Here is a 21,339-nt window from a genome sequence, read left to right on the forward strand (position 1 = left end):
ACCCAATATGTGTTACTTCTTTATGACAGCCCTAGGAAACGAAGGCAACAGCAAGAGTGCCATACCCACAGACCACGCCAGTACTACGTAAGCGCTCAATCCCGTCGCTGGTAAAGGAATGAGTTGAGCTTCAGCAGTCCTACTGGCCAAGAATTACCAGGCATTTATGAACTAACTGCTGGGAGATGCACAGCCAACACTCAGCATTACTGAAGCAAGATATGGGACCACACGGAAAACCGAAACACAGTGAGGAACTAAATACAGCATGGGACAAGTGGAGCAAAGCGAGAAACACAAGCAACTGACGGGGTACGTGGGCCTCGATTTCACGGAGGACCTCTGTTGGAGAAAGGGGTTATTTTCTGAGAAGATGGCGTCTCCAAGTCGCTCTCTCAAGCCCCGCTCAACGGCTCCCAGACTTCTCCCCACGGCCGTGGACCCAGCAACAACAACCCACTGTCCAGCGTTCCTCCGGTCTGTACTACCCAGCAGAGAGCATACCTCTTATAATATCACAAGCTTAATTCTCCGCGCCTGCGCACGGCGCCTCGACGCGACGCACCGCCTCACGCTGCCGCGTGGGGAGGGACTTCCTCTTGGCGCCCCGGAAACCGAAAGGAGCTGATTTGTGCAGGAAGGAGAAGGGAGTTGCCACCGACATCGGACACCGGAAAGCAGGCTCGTTGTGTTGCGTAAGGTAAGGCTAATCTCTGGCCACTCGGCGGAGTGGATGACTGCAGCGACCTTTTAGGCAGGCTGTCTGTAGCATCGGGCTTCAAGCGATGCTGCAGGGAACCGGAATTAGAGGTGAGGGGTTGGTGTATCTGTCGCCGGGTCAGGCCACCAGCGACCGAGGTCTCATTACTAACTCATTGTCCTCAGCTCTTTCGACCTCGTCTGAAAAACGAGCTTGATAGCTCACGGAAAAGTCGTGAGGATAGATGCGGAAGGGAGAAATTCACACTCAGAATGAAGTTTAAGAAAAAACTTAAGTAGGTGTAATTTCACGGGGGCGAAATCTGTGTTGCGTAAGCTATGTAACGTGAAAGTCTATACGAACCCTGCCTTTCTGAGTCGATGATTCCTGCCTGGTAGCAGCGCCTGTTGCATTAATTTGAAAAAGTACACTCACAGATGGTCATTTTTAAGCTTCCCGAATTGGCCAGCAGCGTCATCATTTGGTATTAGAGGTGGAACAGGATCGTCTAGGTCATTTACCCCTCCTTTCATCTTAGATTAAAGCACAGTCTCTGAGAGGAGACAGACTGAAAGTAACACAGGTTGTTAGTGAGACAAACTAAAAGTGAGATTTCATTTCCAACCCAGAATTCTTCCCTCCACACCGTGCTATCTCTTTGGATTGCTAAACAAGTCTTTGGGAGAAAAAGTGAGTAGGAATAAAGACGGAGGTGTTGTACATTTAGGTGCAATATGAATCCATCCAAGGTATACTGGGACAGAAGAAAGGTTGAGAATCCTTGTCCCTGCTCCTGCCTATACACAGAAATTTGAAACCCACTTTCTAATAAAGAGGCTTGTTATTTTGGAAGACAATTTGATGTCTCTCTCTCTCTTTTCAGGTATATGAGGGCTTTGAAAACAGAACACCGTTGTTTCTGTGATTCGATCATTCAGAAATTATGAAGGCACAGTTCTTGCCTTTGATTGACTTATAGTCAAGTGGAGTAGACACAGGTCATGGTGGCAGTATAGCCACTTAAGTATTCCGAAGGAGGTGAGTGTGTGGCACTTAACAGCCTGAGAGAGGGAGAAATTAGTGCTTCTAAGAAGCGACTTTTATACAGGCATTTATACAGGTGGACAAGGAACGGGGAGGGTGGGGGCCGGGGGTGGGGTGGGTCATTCCAGATTTCCAGGAATCTGTGGCTGAATTGTAAATTGTACAGAAGACACTGTCAGGTGTTTTACCTAGAGTGTTAGCCTTATTTTTGGCTCATGCTTCTCTTGTTTTCCTTCTCTCACTGCTTCCTCCCCCTTAACTGGATGGGTGTTTGGGATATGAAAGGAAGTCAGGGTAGAAATCTTTCAGAGTGGCAGAATAATAGGATGGTTATATGAAAAAGTAATGTATCTACTCAGTAAATCCGTTTGTAAAAACTAAGTTCCTGCTTTGTTTAAATGCATAGCTAGGAAACCTCAATTTGTTCGTTGGATTCTTTCCCAGTGAGTGGATTATGTTCTTGTCTCCAGTTCAGTCTTTTTGAATATAAGGACATTTAAGGTGCTTTCAAAGAAAAGATCCCCACATTTAAGTTTAGGAATGAGCACAGGGGAGACAGCAAGATTAGAATCCAAGTTCATACTACAAAAACATTTTTGTTGGCTCTATCTGGGTGACTGCATGTTGTTTTAATCAGCTGCAAGCTGTTAAATTGAATTTGCATAGCTCGCATAAATGACAGTTTAATTCCACCAGGATTTGAGTGAGGTGGAAATAGAGCAGAAAAACCTGAATTTGTCAAACTGGGGAAAATGAAGAAAAGGCAATCAATTAGTAAGTTGGGCTTAATGTTTTTTTCTGGGATTGGGGAATTGCAGAAAAGCAGCTCTGTAATAGTAAGACATGAACTGTTCACTAGCATTTCTAAAATATTTGGGAGCATTTTACTGACTTGGGGCATAGTTGTGCCCTGCTCATGGTTAATGCTCCTTGCAGGAGACTTCCTGATTCACAGAAAAGATGCTGACTGGGTGGACTCTTTACAAATCACAAAGTGTCTTGCATCTAGGTTCATTAACCATTGGTTGCTGTGAAGGAAGCATATGTAAGAGTTCTAATCTGTTAAAGCTTTAAGTTATAAAAGTAATAAATGACCATTCCCTCAGTATCTTGACATGCTAGAAGACAGTGTTCTAAAAGCTGGACTTGTCATGTTCTTCTGGAGACTAACAAAATAGAGTCCTTGAAGTCAAGCTGACTCTGCTTTTAGCCTCCTAAATGAAAAAAGGTAGATAGAACAGGTCTTGTGTGCAAAATGAATTCAAGACCTACTTATCTACCAACAGCAATGATAACAGTTTGCATCATCTTCCTGTAGAACATAGGAGTAGTAAATACAGAGATGAGTGAGGGTGAAGAGAGACTTAGCGAACCTATGAGACTCTTACTCTTTAATTGATAGGAAAGCGATTGGAAATTGGAGAGGTTGGTTAGGAAAGTGGAGGAGAGGACCTTTCCTGTAGTGCAGGCTTCAGAGCGTCCAGGAAGTCTCCAGATGGCTAAACTTCCTTGGATGGAGACCAGCATAGTGTTGTTTACAGAATGCTGCATCATGGTGAATCGTGCTGGGGGCAGCTGTCAGTGTGTGAGCCATGTAAGGTTTTCACATGTGCTGGAACATGGAAAGAGCAGACCGATGACCGAGCACAAGCTTCAGAAATATTTTATTGGATGTGTACAAGTGCTTGCAAACTGTAGTTTGAATCAACAGGGAGTTGGTTATTAAACATAATACTTCTCCAAAGAAAAGGCAATTCAGTTTTACTAGAAACCAGTGTCATTTTATATCCCAAGTCTCTAACCAACTTTGCAATCTCATCTAATAAGGGTGCCTTAGGTTCTGAGTGTTCTAAATCTTTGAACCCCTGTTAGTCTACACCAGGATTCTGTGGTGGTTTTACATATTCCCTTTCCCCTTTGTTAAGGTGGGAGGCCAAAGCTTACGTTAATTACTTGCTCAAGAGTTATATGGTGATATAGGTAAAGCTAAGAAAAGAACAGATTTTGATACCTTTTGTCTTAATTGCCCATTATGAAGGATTGTGGCTACAGTGGTCTGATTTTTTTTAATCTTTTTCTGTTTTGTTTTTTAACAGATTTATCAGCAGGTTGCAGGTGAACATGGCCTTGAGGTAAATCCTGCCCCTTGTTGAAATGTAGTTTCAGTAGATAGTTCTTGGCATTTTAAGGAATTAGAATATTTACCAAAAAAAAAAAAGTTTTGGTTCTTTTCTAGACTTTTTTTTTTCTTGTAGAAGATGAGAAACATATTAAAGGTTCTTTATAAGCTGAGTAATTGTGATACTTGAAGTTGGTCATCTGCCTTGTTTAAATTAAATGGATTTTAAATGTCAGAGCTAATTGTAGACCATTTTTCCTTGATCAAAATAAAATCTTATTAAAACCTTATATATGCCTAGTTTTTATCCATTTTATCTTATATGTGAAATAAAGCCTGAAAAACCCTGTGTTCAAACTTATTTGATCTGTGAGGTCCAACCTCCTACTCAGTAGTTTTTTTAGTAGCTGAGAGCATTTTTGAATACACACACACACACACATATGCACACACACATATTGCAATTTGAGCCATCTCTGTGCTACTTCCTTATTTTAGGGTAGGGCAGAGATGTGTGTGTGTGTAAGAAGCTTTAAGATTGTCAGGTTGAGTTGTGAGTTTAAGAATCTGAGTTCTTACTTATATAAATAGGCAGGGTTTTGAGATAGGAGATAATAGGGGTTCCTTGTGTCAGATTCAGCATGTACTGGGAAGCATGAAAGATTTTTCAGTTAACACAAAACCCTAAGTGATGGGATCCGGGCATATATGTTTAAAGAAGTACCCATAGGATATGATACTAAATTGTCTCTGAGAACTGGCACCGGAAACTTGAACTCAAGAACCAAACCAGAGATGCAGCCGAGAGGGCTGGGCGTGGACCTCACAGAACGCAGGAGAGCAGTGAGGCAGGAGGCCCAGAAGCTGCTGGCAGGAGACCTCTCCCCACGGCGCTCAGCTCTGCACTTGGCGGGCTGATGTTTTCTCCTAAAAGACTTGTGCATCTGCTCTCTGTCATACGTGGTTCTGCATTCTCATGTTTGTCATTAAATCTCTCCTATAAGACAAGGGGCTCCCCAGCTGGTGCGAGTGGTAGAGAACCCGCCTGCCACAGAAGGAGACATGCGGGTTTGATCCCTGGTTGGGAAGATCCCCCGGAGGAGGAAATGGCAACCCACTCCAGTATTCTTGCTTGGAGAATCCCATGGACAGAGGAGCCTGGTAGGCTACAGCCCATGGGGTCACACAGAGTCAGATATAAGTGAAGTGACTTGGCATGCATGCACACACATAAGTGTTATTTTTCTCTTTGTTCAAAGGGAAACAAGCTCAGGGAGATAGTGTGACTTTTCTAGGGCCTAAAGCAAAGTGGCTGTAACACAGCAATCAAACTCAGGTCTTCCAATTTCAGATATGGTTCTCTTTACCTTATAGGTCAGTTCGTAGAATCAGTTACAAGTACTGGTGTCTATGCTGACCAGACCTACGAGGGCCCCCCGGCCCCACACCATGTCCCCAACACGCACACAGTGAAAGCAACACATGTAGTATTCGTGTGTGACACCAGGAAGCACGGGATGTTGCGTCTTTACCGACCAGGCCACCAAGCCCCGGGTGCCCCTCTTCTGTCACACTGCCTCCCCTCCATCTCCTGGTCATAGGTCTTTTGCCGCAGCTTGAACGAGCCCTGCTGTCCCTCACGTGTAGAGCAGTGATAGGCTGAAGAGCGGTGGGTGGATGAAAAAGATGCTCTTTTATTCAACAGATACTCAGCGTGCACGAGTCAGCCCTCAGGGACTGAGTGCTGAACAAGACAGACACTGTCTGACCTTTGTGGAATCAGGCATTACAAAGGTCACTTCAAAATTAAGAGGGCATAAATACCATGAAGGAGAGGAACAGGTTTTTAGAAAGTACTTGATGGGAGAAACCTCACCCTCCAGACTGCCACTGGGAAAACGAGAACGCCATTGAGAAGACCATATGGCTTCCCTGGTTCTCTTTGCGGATGGCCTCTTGCCTTCTCAAGCCAGTCCTTGGCCAACTAATGAGATGTCACAAGTGCTGGGGCAGCCTGGGCCACTAACATGAATCTTCCCTCCTCCTCCCCCAAGCTCCACAGGCCTTGGGGACTCAGTTGCATATACACAAATAGACCAATGCAGTTTGACAGCCTTAAAGACCTTTGAGTTTAGTCTGAAACTTCATTTTAGAGCCAGGACTAGAACTGAGTAACCAAGCCTCACAAGGTGGCAGTGCACAGGATCCAAGTCAGGTGAAATGAATGCCAGCACACCAGGCTGCCAGATAACCAGCCGTAAGTGACACGGTACATGGTGCTTGAATGCCAAGTTCAGGCAGCTGAGGCGTGAGTGGCTGGGAGAGGGGTTGGCACGGAAGAGAGACAAGCAGAGTGGGCTAATAGAAAGTGACGTGCTTTGGCATCGAAATGCCATTGTGTATCTTCAGGCAGCCAGGCTTTTCCAGGGAAAAACAGGGATGCACAAACTGGTGAAGCTGACAGCTGAATGTATACAGATGCTGAGAAATGTCCACATTGAAAAATGACAACTTTGCATTTTCATAGTCTAACAGGATACCAATCTTCTTTGGGGGAACCGTTATTCTTATGTCTGGAGTCATCTTGTTGTGTAGAAATTCATACTTATGCCTGAAGATTAAATGTTGATATAGCAAAACTTCAGAAACTCTGTGGATGGGCTATTTACAGAACATATCAATTTTCAAATACTCCTATATTATTTTCCTTCATTAAATGAATATCAAAGTAACAGGCCATTTCTAAAACTATACATCTCTTTGTCCTAAGGAACTTAGGTTTCAAAACTCTGTTTTTGAGCAGCCACTTAACCTAGAAAACTTAACACACAGTATCATAAACTCATACTGCATCAAAATTTGTATAGAAATCATATGTTTAAAAATGTGAATTTCAAGGTTCAGATGTGTAAATCCCCTGAAATAAAAGACATTTGAAACAGGGAACTTCACGATCTTTCATGCAGTAAACGGGGCCTTTACGTATAATCTGCACGTTACTGTGAGGCATCCCGTTCTTAAACTTTCAGACCAAGCGGGGCACCTGGGGGCTGTCACCGCTCGGTACTGTATGCACTGGCACCCTCTCCTGCCAGGGGAGGGTTTCACCACAAAGGGAGGTTGCCTCTCCTGTGTGCTTGGAAGTGGCTGAAGCCAAAGCCCGCCAAGGGAATTGCCTAACACTGCCCCACTATGGGCACGTGAAGAGCTCTGTGTGCTGGCATGGGGGTCCACACAGTTGGGGTGAACACTTAAGAACATGCTGGAGCAAACCAGCCCGTTTCCCTCCCTGTTCACCTTATTTTTTCTCAACTGAGCAGTCACTCTCTACTTTCCCTCCCACCATCTATAGAGTCTAAGACTATGAGTCAAAAAGTGCAAGTCCTCCATTGTGAACACACACACACATACACACCCCCCCCAACATCTTTGCAAGGTGGGACTTCAAGCCTGCTCAAGCGCTCAGCTTTTTGCCCTTCCTGTCCTACTCTGTCTGTGTTCCCACCCTTCTTTTAGCCTTACCCCTCCCACTCCACACAGATGCCCACTCTTCCTTTATGCCCCTCGTTCTTAACTAAGAGAGGAGACTGATTTTTAGTCTTACTTCAGGCAGAATATTCAAAAGCAGTGTGTGGCTCAGTGCACGGTGTTTCTTGCATTCTCTGAACTGGGTCTGAGGTCTAGCAGAGTGCATTTTAGAGCACATTTTAGCCCTAATGCCTTACAGGAGGAAGGCTGGTCTCACAATTGCTTGGGCATGGCAACATTTAACTAACCATGATTGAGGTTTCACTGTGAAACATTAATAGGTTTCAGCAAGTTGAGGGTCAGAGGCCCCATAGTACACACGATGCTGGGAAAGTGGGGTGATAAAAATTTTTTGCCATTTTTGAGATGGAGGGAGGTTGCACTCATGGCCTTCTAAGTCTGAAGTGTCTATTGGCCTGGGCCTTGTGGATTTTCCCATTAGAGGACAGAATGCTTTTAGCAGCAGAAGCAAACCAGAATTAATCATAACCATTAAGCTTCTGCCCACATCTACCAAAAAGGTTGGATTTGGGGCTTCAAGTCAAACTTCATTTAGTAACACTGAAGTTGAACATAAATGTAAAACCAATCGCTTAGTGGTGAAGAATGCTGTCTTTGGAGCCAGACTGCCTGGGTTTGAATCCAAGCCCTGAATCCATGTTGGCAGTGGCTCTGTGTAAAGAATCCACCTGCCAATGCAGGAAACACAGTTTCCCTCTCTGGGAAAGTCCCACATGCCACAGAGTAACTAAACCCGAGTGCTACAACTATTAAGCCTAGGCTCTAGAACCCAGGAGCCACAACTACTGAGCCCACATGCTCTAGAGCCTGGGCTCCGCAGCAAGAGGAGCCAAGGCAATGAGAGGCCCGCACACTGCAACTGGAGAGTAGCCCCTGCTCGGCGCTTCTAGAGAAGAGCCCGAGAAGCAACGAAGACCCAGCACAGCCAAAACAAGTAAATGGGATAATACAACTGTGAGAAGTAAACGAGACAGTATGTGTAAGGTTGTTGAGCAATGCTTAACACAGAATAAGCGCTCCATTAAATTTTAGCTATTTTATCAAAAGTACCTAGAGCTGCTTTCTCTTTCTAGCTGGACTTTAGGGAAAGGGGCAGGCAATGAATCCTGAAACATCTTAGCGTATTTTAGAAAACATAACATGGGCCTTAGTTATTACCTGTGAAAACCTCTCGCTCTATTCTCAGCAAAGCACGTTTTGATCTCGGGTACCCAGATTTCGCCTTACCTTGATGACGCAAATGCGTGCCTCATGCACCACGAGAGGCGGTTTGCCCCCAGGTCCTCCTGTCTGGGGACATCTTCAAAGGCCACACCCACCGTGTAGTCCAAACACTCGTCCACCTCCACCTCCCAGTAATGGCGCCCTCGGACTGGAATTAGGTTTCCCATGACTGCAGCACACCTGGTTTTAGAAAGTAGAAGTATGTGTCATTTGGGGTGACCCATGCCTGGCTGTGCAGGTGAGCGACCTCAACTGCTGGGGTCAGTCAGTAAGTGGTCAGGAAGGGTGGAGGCAGGTGTTCAAACACCCCATTTGTGGGGCGGCACAACCTTTGCTCTCAAAGCTCAGCTGCCCGATGCTGAAGATCAGAAGATTAGTATACTACTGGTCACAGGTGAGGAGGAGACAAGCCCACTCTGTGTGCTTTTTCAGCAACAGGGCTTTTAACAGTAACAAAAAGATTTGGTTCACTTGTTCCTTAAAAAAGAAAGAGATTGAGGACTTTGCTTGTGGTCCAGTGGTTAAGACTGTGCTCACAATGCAGGGAGCCCAGGTTCGATTCTTGCCCTGGAACTAAGAGTCCACATGCTGCAACTAAGGCTCAGTGCAGCTAAATAATTAAATATTAAAAACAAATGAACAAGATCACAGGCCCAGACTGGAGCTCTGTGTGCCAAGCCCCATGTCACCAGTCAGTGACAACTTAGTTACAGTTTTACCTTTCACCTAAATGGAATTTTAAACCAGTCAATCAGAACACTAGTTAGGTAATATGCCTGAGAGACCCCTGACCTTTCCTAAAGGAAAGTAACCTTACCACAGCCAACCTGCTTTTTAAAAAAAAAATTTTTTTTTAATTTTGTATTGGGGTATAGCCAATTAACAAACAATGTTGTGATAGTTTCAGGTGAACAGTGAAGGGACTCAGCCACACATATACCTGTATCCGTTCTCCCCCAAACTCCCTTCCCATCCAGGCTGCTGCGTAACAGTAGGTTCTTGTTGGTTATCCATCTTAAATATCGGTGTGTACACATTCATTCCAAACTCCCTGACTATCCCTTCCCATACCCCCTGACAACCAAAAGTTCGTTCTCTAACTCTGTGAGTCTCTGTTTTGTTATCTTGTTTGTGTAATTTCTTTTTAGATTCCACATAAAAGGGATGTCATATGATATTTCTCCTCCTCTGTCTGACTTACCTCACTCAGTAAGACAATCTCTAGAGCCATCCATGTTGTTGCAAATGGCATTATTCCATTCTTTCTAGTGGCTGAGTAGTATTCTATTGTATATATGTACCACATCTTCTTTATCCATTCCTCTGTTGGTGGACATTTAACGAACCTGCTTTTTTTGCCTGGAAGTATAATTTCCTTGTTCCTGATCCCTTCCACCTGAAAAAGTCTTTCATTCTGTACAGCTCCTTGGACCTCCTTTCTACCTCCTAGATTTCAGGGGCTGCCCAACTCAAGAATTATTGGAAAAAAGTCAATAAGAACTTTAAGATTTGATCAGTTTCATTTTGTTTCTCAACGCAGGTAAGAACTTTATTGTTTCTTATTCCTCTCTGCCCCGCCAACCCAGTGTTGAATTGGTGGAGGCGAGGAGGGATAAAGTTGGGTTCCATTGTACTCTGTGCTGCTCTGCTGTCACAAGCTGGCACAGATGTGTGTGTTGGTCGCTCAGTCGTGTCCGACTCTATGTGACCTCGTGGACTGTAACCCGCCAGCTCCTTTGTCCATGGGATTCTCCAGGCAAGAACATTGGAGTGGGTAGCCATTCCCTTCTCCGAGGGGTCTTCCTGACCCAGGAATCAAAGCAGGGTCTCCTGCGGTCTTTACCATCTGAACCACCAGGGAACAGATAGTAGGTGCATAACACACATGCAGTAAGGTCAGGAGGGAGCCAGCGTCAGAGGAAGAGACAGTTATGAGACAGCCCAGGACGCAGGCAGGGAGGCTAGATGCAGTTGTTCATCGGTAGCCCCTCTGGCCTCCTAAGTCCTTTCTTCCTTAGAAGATCCTCCTGACTGTGAGACCAGCCCACCAAGAATTCTTTCTATCCTGATTACCAAGAAGCTGAGAACTGTGTTTAATAATTAATCTTAAAAACAGAAATTAGCCCTTGAAGTTAAGCCATGTTTTTTTTTTTTCATCCACTGCTGTGATTTTTCTATTTCAGTAGGGTACATTTGCCCCACCCCCGCCATTTTTTAGATTTCTTTTTATGTGAACCATTTTAAAAGTCTTTATTGAATTTGTTACAATATTGCTTCTTTTTTGTGGGGGGTGGGGGGGGCACTGAGGCATGTGGTATTTTAGCCTCCCCACAAGGGATCAAACCCACATTCCCTGCACTGGAAGGCACAGTCTTAACTACTGGACTGCCAGGGAAGTTCCTTGGCCCCTATTTTAAGTCTTCTTTAAATAGTTGGAAAGAAGTAAGGTATAAATGGGGGCTTCCCAGGTGGCACCAGTGGTAAAGAACCATGGACAGAGGAGCCTGGTGGGCTACAGTCCGTAGGGTTGCAAAGAGTTGGACATGACTGAAGCAATTTAGCACTGCATGCAAGGTATTAATAAATGGCACCCCACTCCAGTACTCTTGCTTGGAAACTCCCATGGACGGAGGAGCCTGGTAGGCTGCAGTCCATGGGACTGCTGAGAGTCAGACACAACTGAGTGACTTCATTTTCACTTTTCATTTTCATGCATTGGAGAAGGAAATGGCAACCCACTCCAGTGTTCTTGCCTGGAGAATCCCAGGGATGGGGGAGCCTGGTGGGCTGCTGTCTATGGGGTCGTACAGAGTCGGAAATAACTGAAGCGACTTATTAGCAGCAGCAGCAGCAAGGTATTAATACATCATTTCGACCTTAAGCACTAAGTTCTGAAAATAGCATCAGTCCAGACAGACAGGGCGCATCTTTGATGGACACCCCTCCCTCAGGTCTTGTGCCTGCATAATCATCATTCCTTCCACCAGCTTTGGTTTTTCACCAGGAGTTTTGTTAGAAAGTATTGCCCAGTAGGGGAGAGAGCTCTGGGCTCCGCACTGAGGGGCTGGGTTCTTGTTCTCCCACTGCTCTGGGAGCCCAGGACTCCACTCAGAAGCCACGTCTCCCCTTCTGACATTGGTTAGACTCCTACTACCCCTCCCCAGTCTCCCCTCCTCCCCTCCCTCTCCCTCATTTCTGGGAGTCAGAGCCTGAAGCCCCTTTCAAGGCTGCATCAGTCATAATCCACCAGTACCCGAATAACAGCACATATTAGGGGGGTTCATGAGCTGTTCAGGTGAGGGGCTGGTACAGTACCTGGTAAACTGGGCGTCGCTGGGGACTGGCTCCTTGGCGGGGCCTCTCCTCTCGCTTCGCACAACCGTGAGCCCATCTTCAGATACAGTCAGCCGGGGATGGCAGGTGTGCTCGTCCAGGGAGAAGTAGCTGCCTGCGAGGGGGGAGGCACACGGAGACCCCCCAAGCCAATCACTCCACTGCTTTCTCCACGTTGCACTCCACACAGGCCGGGGCCTCACCACGCGTGGCCGGGGTTAGCTCCCTGTCTGACACTGGTGAGCCTGGACCTTGCCTGGTGATGCCCCTCGTGCTAATCATGATGGCAGTTTACATGGGTCGGGTGTTACTGGGTGTCTAGTACTGAGCTAAGCGGTTTGTTGAGTCTTATCCCATTCACACCTTACAAGTATCCAGGTGTTAGTATTTCCATTTTGTAGAAGAGGAAACAGAGGGGCAGGGTGGTCCTATCATCAGCTGTAGATGCTAGAACTCCAATTGGAACCCCAGAGACATCCCTGGTGGCTAAGACTCCATGTTCCCAATGCAGGGGGCCTGGGTTCCATCCCTGGTCAGGGAACTAGATCCCATGTGTCACAACTGAGACCCAGTGCAGTCAAATAAATAAATGCTTCAAAAAAGAAAATAAAAATAAACATAAGGAATAACAACAACAAAAAACCCAAACCCCAAGCCCATCTGATTCCAGTGGCTGCACTCTTCACTGGGAGGCTGTAAATACCTGCAGGTGAACAGGAATTTCTAATCTGCTTGCCAAGGGGAATAGGAATTGAGGGAATTACTAGTGATCAATTTGACAAAGGTTAGCAAAATCCAACTTCCAATGAGCGCAGTGAGAGAGAAGGGAGGAGATCATACAACCATCTCTGAATTATGGTTAAAACAAAGCACGTCAAAAAAAAAAGTTACAGAATGGGGATTTCCCTGGCAGTTCATGGGTTAAGACACTTCCAATGCAGGGGGTGCGGGTTCGATGTCCAGACGGGGAACCAAGTTCCCACGTGATGGGTGGTGCGGCCAGAAAAAATAAAGTGGCCCCCTTCTGTAAAATGGGCCCCCAGGGCTTTGATCACCCCTGAGTCCCTTTGTAGCCTGATTTGCCATGTGTTTGTATTAGTGAACGTTCATCGATTTTTCCAATGAAGTCACAGCAGCACTGGGTCTGCCACGAAGGGGTAACTTTGGGTCCAGTGAGTGTGTGGCGGGGGCACAGACCTGTGGTGTGGATGGTGGCGGGCTCACTCCTTGCGCTGGGGCCGCCCACGTTGAGGGCTCTCACATAGATGGTGTAGTTCTGTCGGGGCTGCAGCTGCACCAGGCACTCACAGGTCGGGATGCCCACAACAGACCTGGGTGAGGAGACATGCTGACATCACCGAGGGGCTGTGGCAGACAGACCCAAGCACCAGCCCCTCCCTGCTGACCCCCAGCAGCGGCACAGGCAGGAGTGAGGCTCTCCTCAATGCTCCCTCCCAATCGGGTCCCCTTTTCCCATTTTCTTGTATCCTTTCTGTCTGTGGCTCTCGCCCCTCCAAGCTCCCCACCCAGTGTCCCAGGCATCCAGCACTGCACTCAGTCTGGGTCTAACACTGCATCAGTGGGGTGTGCATGCAGTTGAATCCAGTGTGTGTCAGCCTGTCTGGCAGGACCACAGCCTCTCTGAGGGCAGGGGCCAAGTACCACAAGCTAAGCACAGAGCCGGGCTCACAGCAGGCTCTCAGTCTGTGTTTATGAACAAATGATCTGACTAGAGCTGATATAGAGGGGCCCTGGGGAAACGGAATGTAGCCACTGCCCTCATAGAGCTTCCAGTCTAGAAGAAAGGCACTTCTCAAGCCATCACTGGAAGAAACGTAAGATGGTAACATGACAAGTTGATGGTGTATTATGGAAGGTACAACTAGCTGACAGGTGTTTTCGAGCTGAACTTTGAAGAATGACTGGGAGGTAAATGGATAAGAAAGAGAATAGAGGAGTCTCTTTCATAGAAGAAGCATGTGCAAAGGCCCTGTGGCAGGAAGAAGGATAGAAAGTAGAAGGCACTATTAATAAAATATGACCCATGTGGTTGAGGAAGGGGAGCTGGTGGGGATAAGCTTGACAGGCAGGAAGGGGCCAGAGCCAGTGAAGGAAGTTTGTCTTCTTCAGGGATGCCATGATTAGATCTATACTAGGAGAGTAAGCACTGCCCAGGTCACCTCGGTCCCCAACCAGCTTTCTGATGACCCCCAGTGTAAAGGGTTTAAAGTATCAGCACAAGTTGCAAAGGAAATCCAAACCATTTGGCAGGGGCGGGGGGCGGGCGGGGGAGGTTGGTCAGACCACTGAACTCCCTTCCCTGCTCCTGAGGATCCCTGAAATAGATAACCCAGGTTAGCAAGCCCTGATGTGGTTGTGGACAAATGAATTTAGGCCGGGGTTTGGGGGCAGGGGGTGGGGCATATGGCCAGGTCCCAAGCCCGGAATTTAGTGTAGAACAATCTGTCTCCCTAACAGTTGACACCAACCCCTCCTCCTCCATTTCTCTAAAGTTGGGTTGGTGCACAGTAGGGCAGCCCCTGGACTTGGCTGCCTTTCATAAGCTTCTGGACTGCCTTGTTGTAATCCAGAGGCCTAGCCATAATTCCTCCACTGTACACAGCTATAGACTTGTAGGATCTGCAGGCCCTTGTGGTTCCTGAGTCTAGCCCTCTTCTAGCTATGAATTCTTCCAAATCTCTGCCAACCAGAGGGGAACATGAGCCTCCAGGCAGCTGACCACCAGGGACATAATGTTCTTTGTACGTTGAATTCAATTCTCTTTCATTTCTGCTTCTCTTGGTTCTTTCTCCTCCTCAAGTTCCAGCCAGGTGGGTTTCTTGGTTCCTCCAGTGCAGGAAGCTCACTCCTGCCCAGGAGCCAGGCCTTGCCTGCACCCACTCTTCTCAGGCCTCCTCCCTTCCCATCCGTCTGGTCTCAGTTCAAATGTCCACTCTCTCCAAAGTAAGCCTCACCTCCACTACATTCCCTATTTCATTGTGTTTCTTTTCCCTTCATGCTACTGTGTGTTTTAAGCATTTGTTTTCTTGGTTAGGGTGGGGAAACAGTGGAAACAGTGTCAGACTTTATTTTTCTGGGCTCCAAAATCACTACAGATGGTGACTTCAGCCATGAAATTAAAAGATGCTTACTCCTTGGAAGGAAAGTTATGACCAACCTAGATAGCATATTCAAAAGCAGAGACATTACTTTGCCAACAAAGGTCCGTCTAGTCAAGGCTATGGTTTTTCCAGTGATCATGTATGGATGTGAGAGTTGGACTGTGAAGAAGGCTGAGTGCTGAAGAATTGATGCTTTTGAAGTGTGGTGTTGGAGAAGACTCTTGAGAGTCCCTTGGACTGCAAGGAGATCCAACCAGTCCATTCTGAAGGCGATCAGCCCTGGGATTTCTTTGGAAGGACTGATGCTAAAGCTGAAACTCCAGTACTTTGGCCACCTCATGTGAAGAGTTGACTCATTGGAAAATACTCTGATGCTGGGAGGGATTGGGGGCAGGAGGAGAAGGGGACGACAGAAGATGGGATGGCTGGATGGCATCATTGACTCGATGGACATGAGTCTGAGTGAATTCCAGGAGTTAGTGTTGGACAGGGAGGCCTGGTGTGCTGCAATTCATGAGGTCGCAAAGAGTCTGACACGACTGAGCAACTGAACTGAACTGAACTGAACTTTCTTGGTTTTTGTCTATTTCCTCCAACTCAGACCATCAGCTCTGTCAGGGTGGGGAATTTGTCTCTCTGGGTCACCAGTGCCCAGGCACCATCTGTACACTCAATACTTGTTGAATGAATAATGGGAAACCCTGGTTGGACTAAGAAGGCAAATCTGAGGTTTACCACTTATTCACTTCTTCACTCATCCATCATTTATCTTCAATCACAACATTCCACTTACTTCTCATGAAACTAAGCAATCTAAAATCAGGGTTCCTGTGTTCAACTTTCTCTGCAGATGCCACACTTTTCCTAAGCTGTGTCACTGTGTCGAGGCCTCTCGTGCCTAGCCAACGCCCTTTGTGACTCACTCAGTTACACCCGAGGCCCCCGGCGTCTCTGCCTGGGTCAGCTCCACCGTGTATGAGTCCACAGGGTTCAGGTTTCCAGACTCCCAGGAGATGAGCGCAGCCTCCTCGCAGCTCCTTATCTCTTTGCTTTTTATAATGGGGGGACAAGGCGCTAAATGCAGGGGAAACGGAGAGAGGAACAACCCTTCTGTCACATCCAGCCTAGTGCTCCAGAACACATCACAAGCTCTCTCTTCCTACAAGAGGTTCAGTGCAATAAAAGGCAAACCAGGTGTTTCAGCCTAGACAATCATGTCCCCCTCCAAATTCATATGTTGAAACCTATTCCCCAGTGTGATGATAACTGGAGTCTCCAAGAAGTGCCTAGGTCCTGAGAGTTGAAGGGGTTTATTATACAAGGAAACCCAATGAACCCTCTTGCCCAGTTCCATCATAGGAGGACACAGCAAAAGAAGACCACTCTGAACCAGACAGTGTCCTTCCTAGACACTGAATCTGCTGGCACCTTGATCTTGGACTTCCCAGCCTCCAGAACCACGAGGAATACATTTCTGTTGTTTCTAAGCCATCCAAAGTGCAGTATTCTAATAGCCCAAAGGAACACCAGGGAATCACTTGCAGATATCTCTGGAGTGGAGGATGGTTGCATGGTTCAAATGTGTCTGTGAAACTGTGTCCAAGGGCAGTACTTTATCTTCTTTTGAGACCAACTGTGAAAAAATGTCCCTGCCATATCAGGCATACAGATTTGGTGTACTAAATAAAAGGAAAGAAGCGCCAAGCTATTCCTGTCCTTCCAAGTGACATCAAAGCCCTGCCCCCACCAAGAAAGCCGAGACTTCTGGGTCCCCTTCAGTGAAGGTCCTACAAGTGGCCCCTTACCTGTCATGTACACCGCACGCTCACTGGTGGGGCTGAGGCCGGCCCTGTTCTGAGCTGTGACCCAAAATTCATACTGCGTGTTTGGCAACAGGTTTGTCACTGAGCAGTATGTTTCTTTGACGGTCATTGTAACCTCTGGGGGGAAAAATGATAGGAATTAAAGCCTAGAACTTCCCTGGTAGTCCAGTGGTTAGGAATCTACCTGCAAGTGCAGGGGACACCAGTTTGATCCCTGGTCTGGGAGGATTCCATATGCTGGGGGGCAACTCAGCTCATGTGCCACAACTACTCAGCCTGTGCTCTAGAGCCCTTGAGCCATGACAAGAGAAGCCACCACAGTGAGAAGCCTGCATACCACAACTAGAGAGTAGCCCCCACTCGCTGCAACTAGAGAAAGCCTGTGCACAGCCACAAAGACCCAGCATGAACATAAATAAATAAATGGAATTCAAGCCCCAAATAGGTCAACTGGCTCCAAGTTCACTGCACTATAATCTATCTTCCCTGAGGTAGATACAGAACTGGCTACCAGTCCCCGTTGGCTGTGTATGCATGCCCTGCTGCAATGAGACTCTGCTGATCCTTCCATTGAGAGGACTGGTCTTTCCCACTATCCATTGCAGCTGGGCTTAACCACATGACTTTCTTTGGCCAACGGGACCCCTTCAAACATGGTGCAAGCAGAGGTTTGGGCAGTGCTGGGGCACGGGCGCCTTGTCTTCTTCCTGCCAGGAATGCTTCCATTTCCATGAAATGACCCTGGGCCAGCCTCCTGAAGAATATGATCATGATGTGAACAGAGGCCCCTAGTATTGCAGCTGATGCCCTAGACATAAGAGCAAGGCCATCCTAGCCTGTCCAGACCCTCCCAAGCTGGCACAGACTAGATCTAGTTCATAGAATTATAATAAATTCCATCCATTTCAAAGAATTGGATATAGTTTATAACAAAACTATCCAATTCATAGAATTATAATAAATAATAAATGTAATTTAAAAAGTTGAAGTGTCATTGATTTACAATATTAGTTTCAGGTGTACAACACAGTGATTCAATATTTCTATAGCTCATATTCCAGTTAAAGTTATCATAAAATATTGTATATATTCCCTGTGCTGTACAATATTGCCTTGTAGTTTACTTTATACATAGTAGTTTGTACCTCTTAATTCCCTACTGCTATCCTGCCCCTAGCAACCAATGAATGAACATAAAATTTGTCATTTTAGCTTATATGTTGGGTATATGTGTGTGTGTGTGTGGGGGGGGTGTTACACAGCACAAGCTAACTGATACACCTCTAAACATGCCCAGACTCTTAAGGCAGTGACAGGTCATTAATCCACTCTCTGATATCAGTTCCTTTATAACAAAGTGCTCATTGAAAAGATCTTTACTGGGATGCCCCCAGCAGTCTGGTGGTTAAGACTTCGCCTTCCAATGCAGGGCGTGCAGGTTCGATCTCACATACCTTGTGTCCAAAAAACCAAAACATGAAACAGAAACAATATTGTAAGAAACTCAATAAAGACTTAAAAAAATTTTTTTTAATGTGATCAAAACATAAAAAAAAAAAGTCTTCATTAATCACCAGGACAAAGCCCCCTAACAATGGCATTTTCTGCAGAGGGTGCCAATAGGGCTGATGTGTGGCAAAACCTGCTATGAATCAGATCTGACTTTCTGGTCCTCAATCTCCCCTCCCATGTCCTCTTTAGTCCTTATTCTCTCCCTCATCATGGATTAAACTTACTTTTCTCAAGAACCCCCGTTCCTTCCTAACCGCTGAGCAGACAAATCATCCTCACCTTTGGCATTCAGAAATCTTCTATCTGCATGAATGGGTACAAGGGGAAGAGCTCCAGGCAGGGCGCCTGCAGACTCAACTCTCATTCTGGTTCTGCCATAACTTATGGTGCTCCCGCATGTCCGCTTATCTGTCTCTAGGTCATCCATAAGATGATCTCTGAATCCCTTTCCCACAGTCTTGCTCTGACCCCATGTACACAGAACAGGCCCGGCCAGGCTGGCCCTGATCCTTCAGATGCTCAGCTGGAGCTCCTCTGCTGTCTGACCCCCTTCTCAACAGGAGACTGGCTTATCTACAAAGATGGGGCATCTCCCTCAGCCCTAACCCTGCTCCAGCCAGCTCTACTGTCCTGGAAAGAGGATGAGCTGAGGGCTGCATGAAGTGGAGGCCACGGCCTTTCTACCTAGGAATGTGGGTCAGATTAGCAGCAGCCCTTCCAGGCTGCAGAGCCCTCCTCGACCCCCTGGGGGTCTGCAGACTAACCACCTCCCCCCACCCCCCGCCCCCCGCCACCAAGGTTCTCCCAACACAGGGTGACCTCAAGGAAAGCCCAGCCACCCTTGCATGACAGGATCTGCTAGAACCCAGCCAGTCCCGCTGGGCCTCCTCGAGGAAGGGTGTCCCCACACGTCCTGCACATGGTGCAGCCAGAGACCCATTATTCCCAGGACAACCCCGATCTGATGGCTGTGGATACACTCCACTTATCTGAGCCCGATGATTCTCCTCAGCCAGGCCTCAACTTGTCCTCCCAGCCCTTCCTGCCATGCTTACCTGCCTGCACGCCATCCTGCAAGGAGCTAGGTGTGCAGATTCACCCCATCGCCGCCTCCCCAGGGCCCAGGCTGGAGCTTGTTTCTGCTCCCGGCAGACCTCACCTGTTTGTTCCTTCCCAGGCGAGCCGTCCTGCACTGGCCGGTAGGACAGCTGATAGCTCTCCACGGTATCATCTGAGTACAAGCTCCAGCACACTCGGACTGAGGAACCTGTGGCTGAGTTAGGGGCCTGTGGGTTTATCACTGGAGCAGAAGGAGCTAGAAGAGGAAAAGGGAGGAAAACAAAGACAAGTGAGGATCCTTCACTTAGAGGCACCAGATGGGAATGGCCGCTTTTACAGGACAATCCATCCCTCAAAGCATCCCATGGGCTTCAGAGATAGGAGAGGCAGTCGGGGTGGCCAGGGTGGGAGGCCAGACCTCTCGACCAGGAGCCTCAGTAAGAACTGGTTGTGTCCATCTTGCTCTGACCAACCCACACGAGCTGGGGGAGGCAGGGTTGCTGACAGCCCCTCAGGCTGCGGTGTTTGCAAGTCCTACCCTAGGGAGGGATGGGTCCTTGGATCCACCACACCATCCAGAGGCAGGATGGCCAGGACCACAGCACCGCTGCCCTCAGTCCTACAGTGAACAGAGGAGGGAAAGAGCCTGCAACAACTGGCTCCTTCATTATGATTTCATTACAATGAGAGATGATTAGGTTTGGAAAAACTATGCTTTTTCAGAACCAACTTTTTTTGTTTTTTTTGGACTGTGCTGTCTTCATTTTGGCACGGGGGCTTCTCTAGTTGGGCATGCAGGCTCCAGAACACATGGGCTCAGCAGTTCAGAAGTTGCGGTGCTTGGGCTTAGTGGCCCCGAGGCACATGGGATCTTAGTTCCCTGACCAGGGATCAAACTTGTGTCCTCTGCATTGGAGGTGGATTTTTAAAATTATTTATTTATGGCTGTGTTGGATCTCTGTTGCGGCACAGGCTTTTCCCTAGCTGTGCCGAGTGCTTGGGCTATTCTCACTACAATGGCTTCTCTTACTGCGGAGCACAGGCTCTAGGGCACACTGGCTTCAGTAGTTGTAGCACATGGGCTCAGTAGGTATGTATTCTGGGCTCTAGAGCACAGGTCAGTAGCTGTGGTGCATGGGCTTAGTTGCTCTGTGGCATGTGGGATCTTCTTGACCCAGGGATCGAACCCATGCTTCTTGCATTGGCAGGCGGATTCTTGACTGCTGAGCGACCAGAGAAGCCCTGGAAGGCAGATTCTTAACCAATGGCTCACAAGGGAAGTCCCCAGAACCAACTTCTTTTGAGTCCATCTACTGAGTTAATACTTTTCTTCTCTGTGGGTTAATAATTCTTCCTACCCCACCCCACACACATCCAAGAAACATTCCTTGTTTGTCTTCTGTAATTCTTCACCCATGGCAGCATCTCCTTCCATCCGGGGCTTTAAAGAACATCCTTATTTTCAAATTCTGAAATTGTTCAGACCAGGTAGGACTTCATGGAATGTACTCAGCTTTTCCTTGCTGGTTAGGGGGTGGAAGGCCCCTAATATGACAGAAGTGAGAAGAAGAGAAAGAACCTGTATCCCCACGTGATGTAGCTCAGGATGCACAGCAGATGCCCTGTCATACCCTGCAAAGAAGAGTCCCCTCCGGGGAGGCAGTAAGAAGAGGGATGGCCCTGGATACAGGCTGGGGGCTGATGGTCTGCCTGGGCCCCAGACACGGGAGGGTGAGGAGAAACCACCACTGTGTGTCTCAAACACTGACTTAGGCAATAGTGCCTTTCCTTCAAAATCACTGGGTCTGATTATTTAGGCAATACCGTCCTCAGATCATCTGAAGGACTTCACAG

The 21,339-nt window shown here is 47.3% G+C and overlaps 1 protein-coding gene, 1 long non-coding RNA gene and 1 other non-coding gene across 5 annotated transcripts in view; 2 read left to right on the forward strand and 1 right to left on the reverse strand.

Moving 5' to 3' along the window:
- Positions 1 to 389: 389 nt before the first annotated feature.
- Positions 390 to 3,979, forward strand: LOC138984388 (uncharacterized). Its single transcript, XR_011461649.1, has 3 exons — positions 390 to 700; positions 1,584 to 1,738; positions 3,841 to 3,979. It is a non-coding gene; the product is annotated as an uncharacterized lncRNA (long non-coding RNA).
- Positions 2,904 to 3,032, forward strand: LOC138984516 (small Cajal body-specific RNA 15). Its single transcript, XR_011461805.1, has one exon. It is a non-coding gene; the product is annotated as a small Cajal body-specific RNA 15 (non-coding RNA).
- A 1,558-nt stretch (positions 3,980 to 5,537) lies between the features above and the next one.
- Positions 5,538 to 21,339, reverse strand: part of FSD2 (fibronectin type III and SPRY domain containing 2) — a 44,877-nt gene continuing 29,075 nt past the window's right edge. For all 3 annotated transcript variants that reach the window (XM_070358365.1, XM_005887133.3, XM_070358366.1), the window contains 7 exons: positions 19,586 to 19,741; positions 16,897 to 17,031; positions 16,015 to 16,165; positions 13,167 to 13,300; positions 11,952 to 12,084; positions 8,640 to 8,816; positions 5,538 to 6,474 (listed from right to left, as the gene is read on the reverse strand). In XM_070358365.1, the coding sequence (XP_070214466.1) occupies positions 6,222 to 6,474; positions 8,640 to 8,816; positions 11,952 to 12,084; positions 13,167 to 13,300; positions 16,015 to 16,165; positions 16,897 to 17,031; positions 19,586 to 19,741 (1,139 nt within the window). In that variant the 3' untranslated portion in view covers positions 5,538 to 6,221. The remainder of the gene's footprint in view (positions 6,475 to 8,639; positions 8,817 to 11,951; positions 12,085 to 13,166; positions 13,301 to 16,014; positions 16,166 to 16,896; positions 17,032 to 19,585; positions 19,742 to 21,339) is intronic.

This window comes from Bos mutus, chromosome 21 (genome assembly GCF_027580195.1).
Source record: "Bos mutus isolate GX-2022 chromosome 21, NWIPB_WYAK_1.1, whole genome shotgun sequence".
In the NCBI taxonomy this organism is placed as follows: Eukaryota; Metazoa; Chordata; class Mammalia; order Artiodactyla; family Bovidae; genus Bos; species Bos mutus.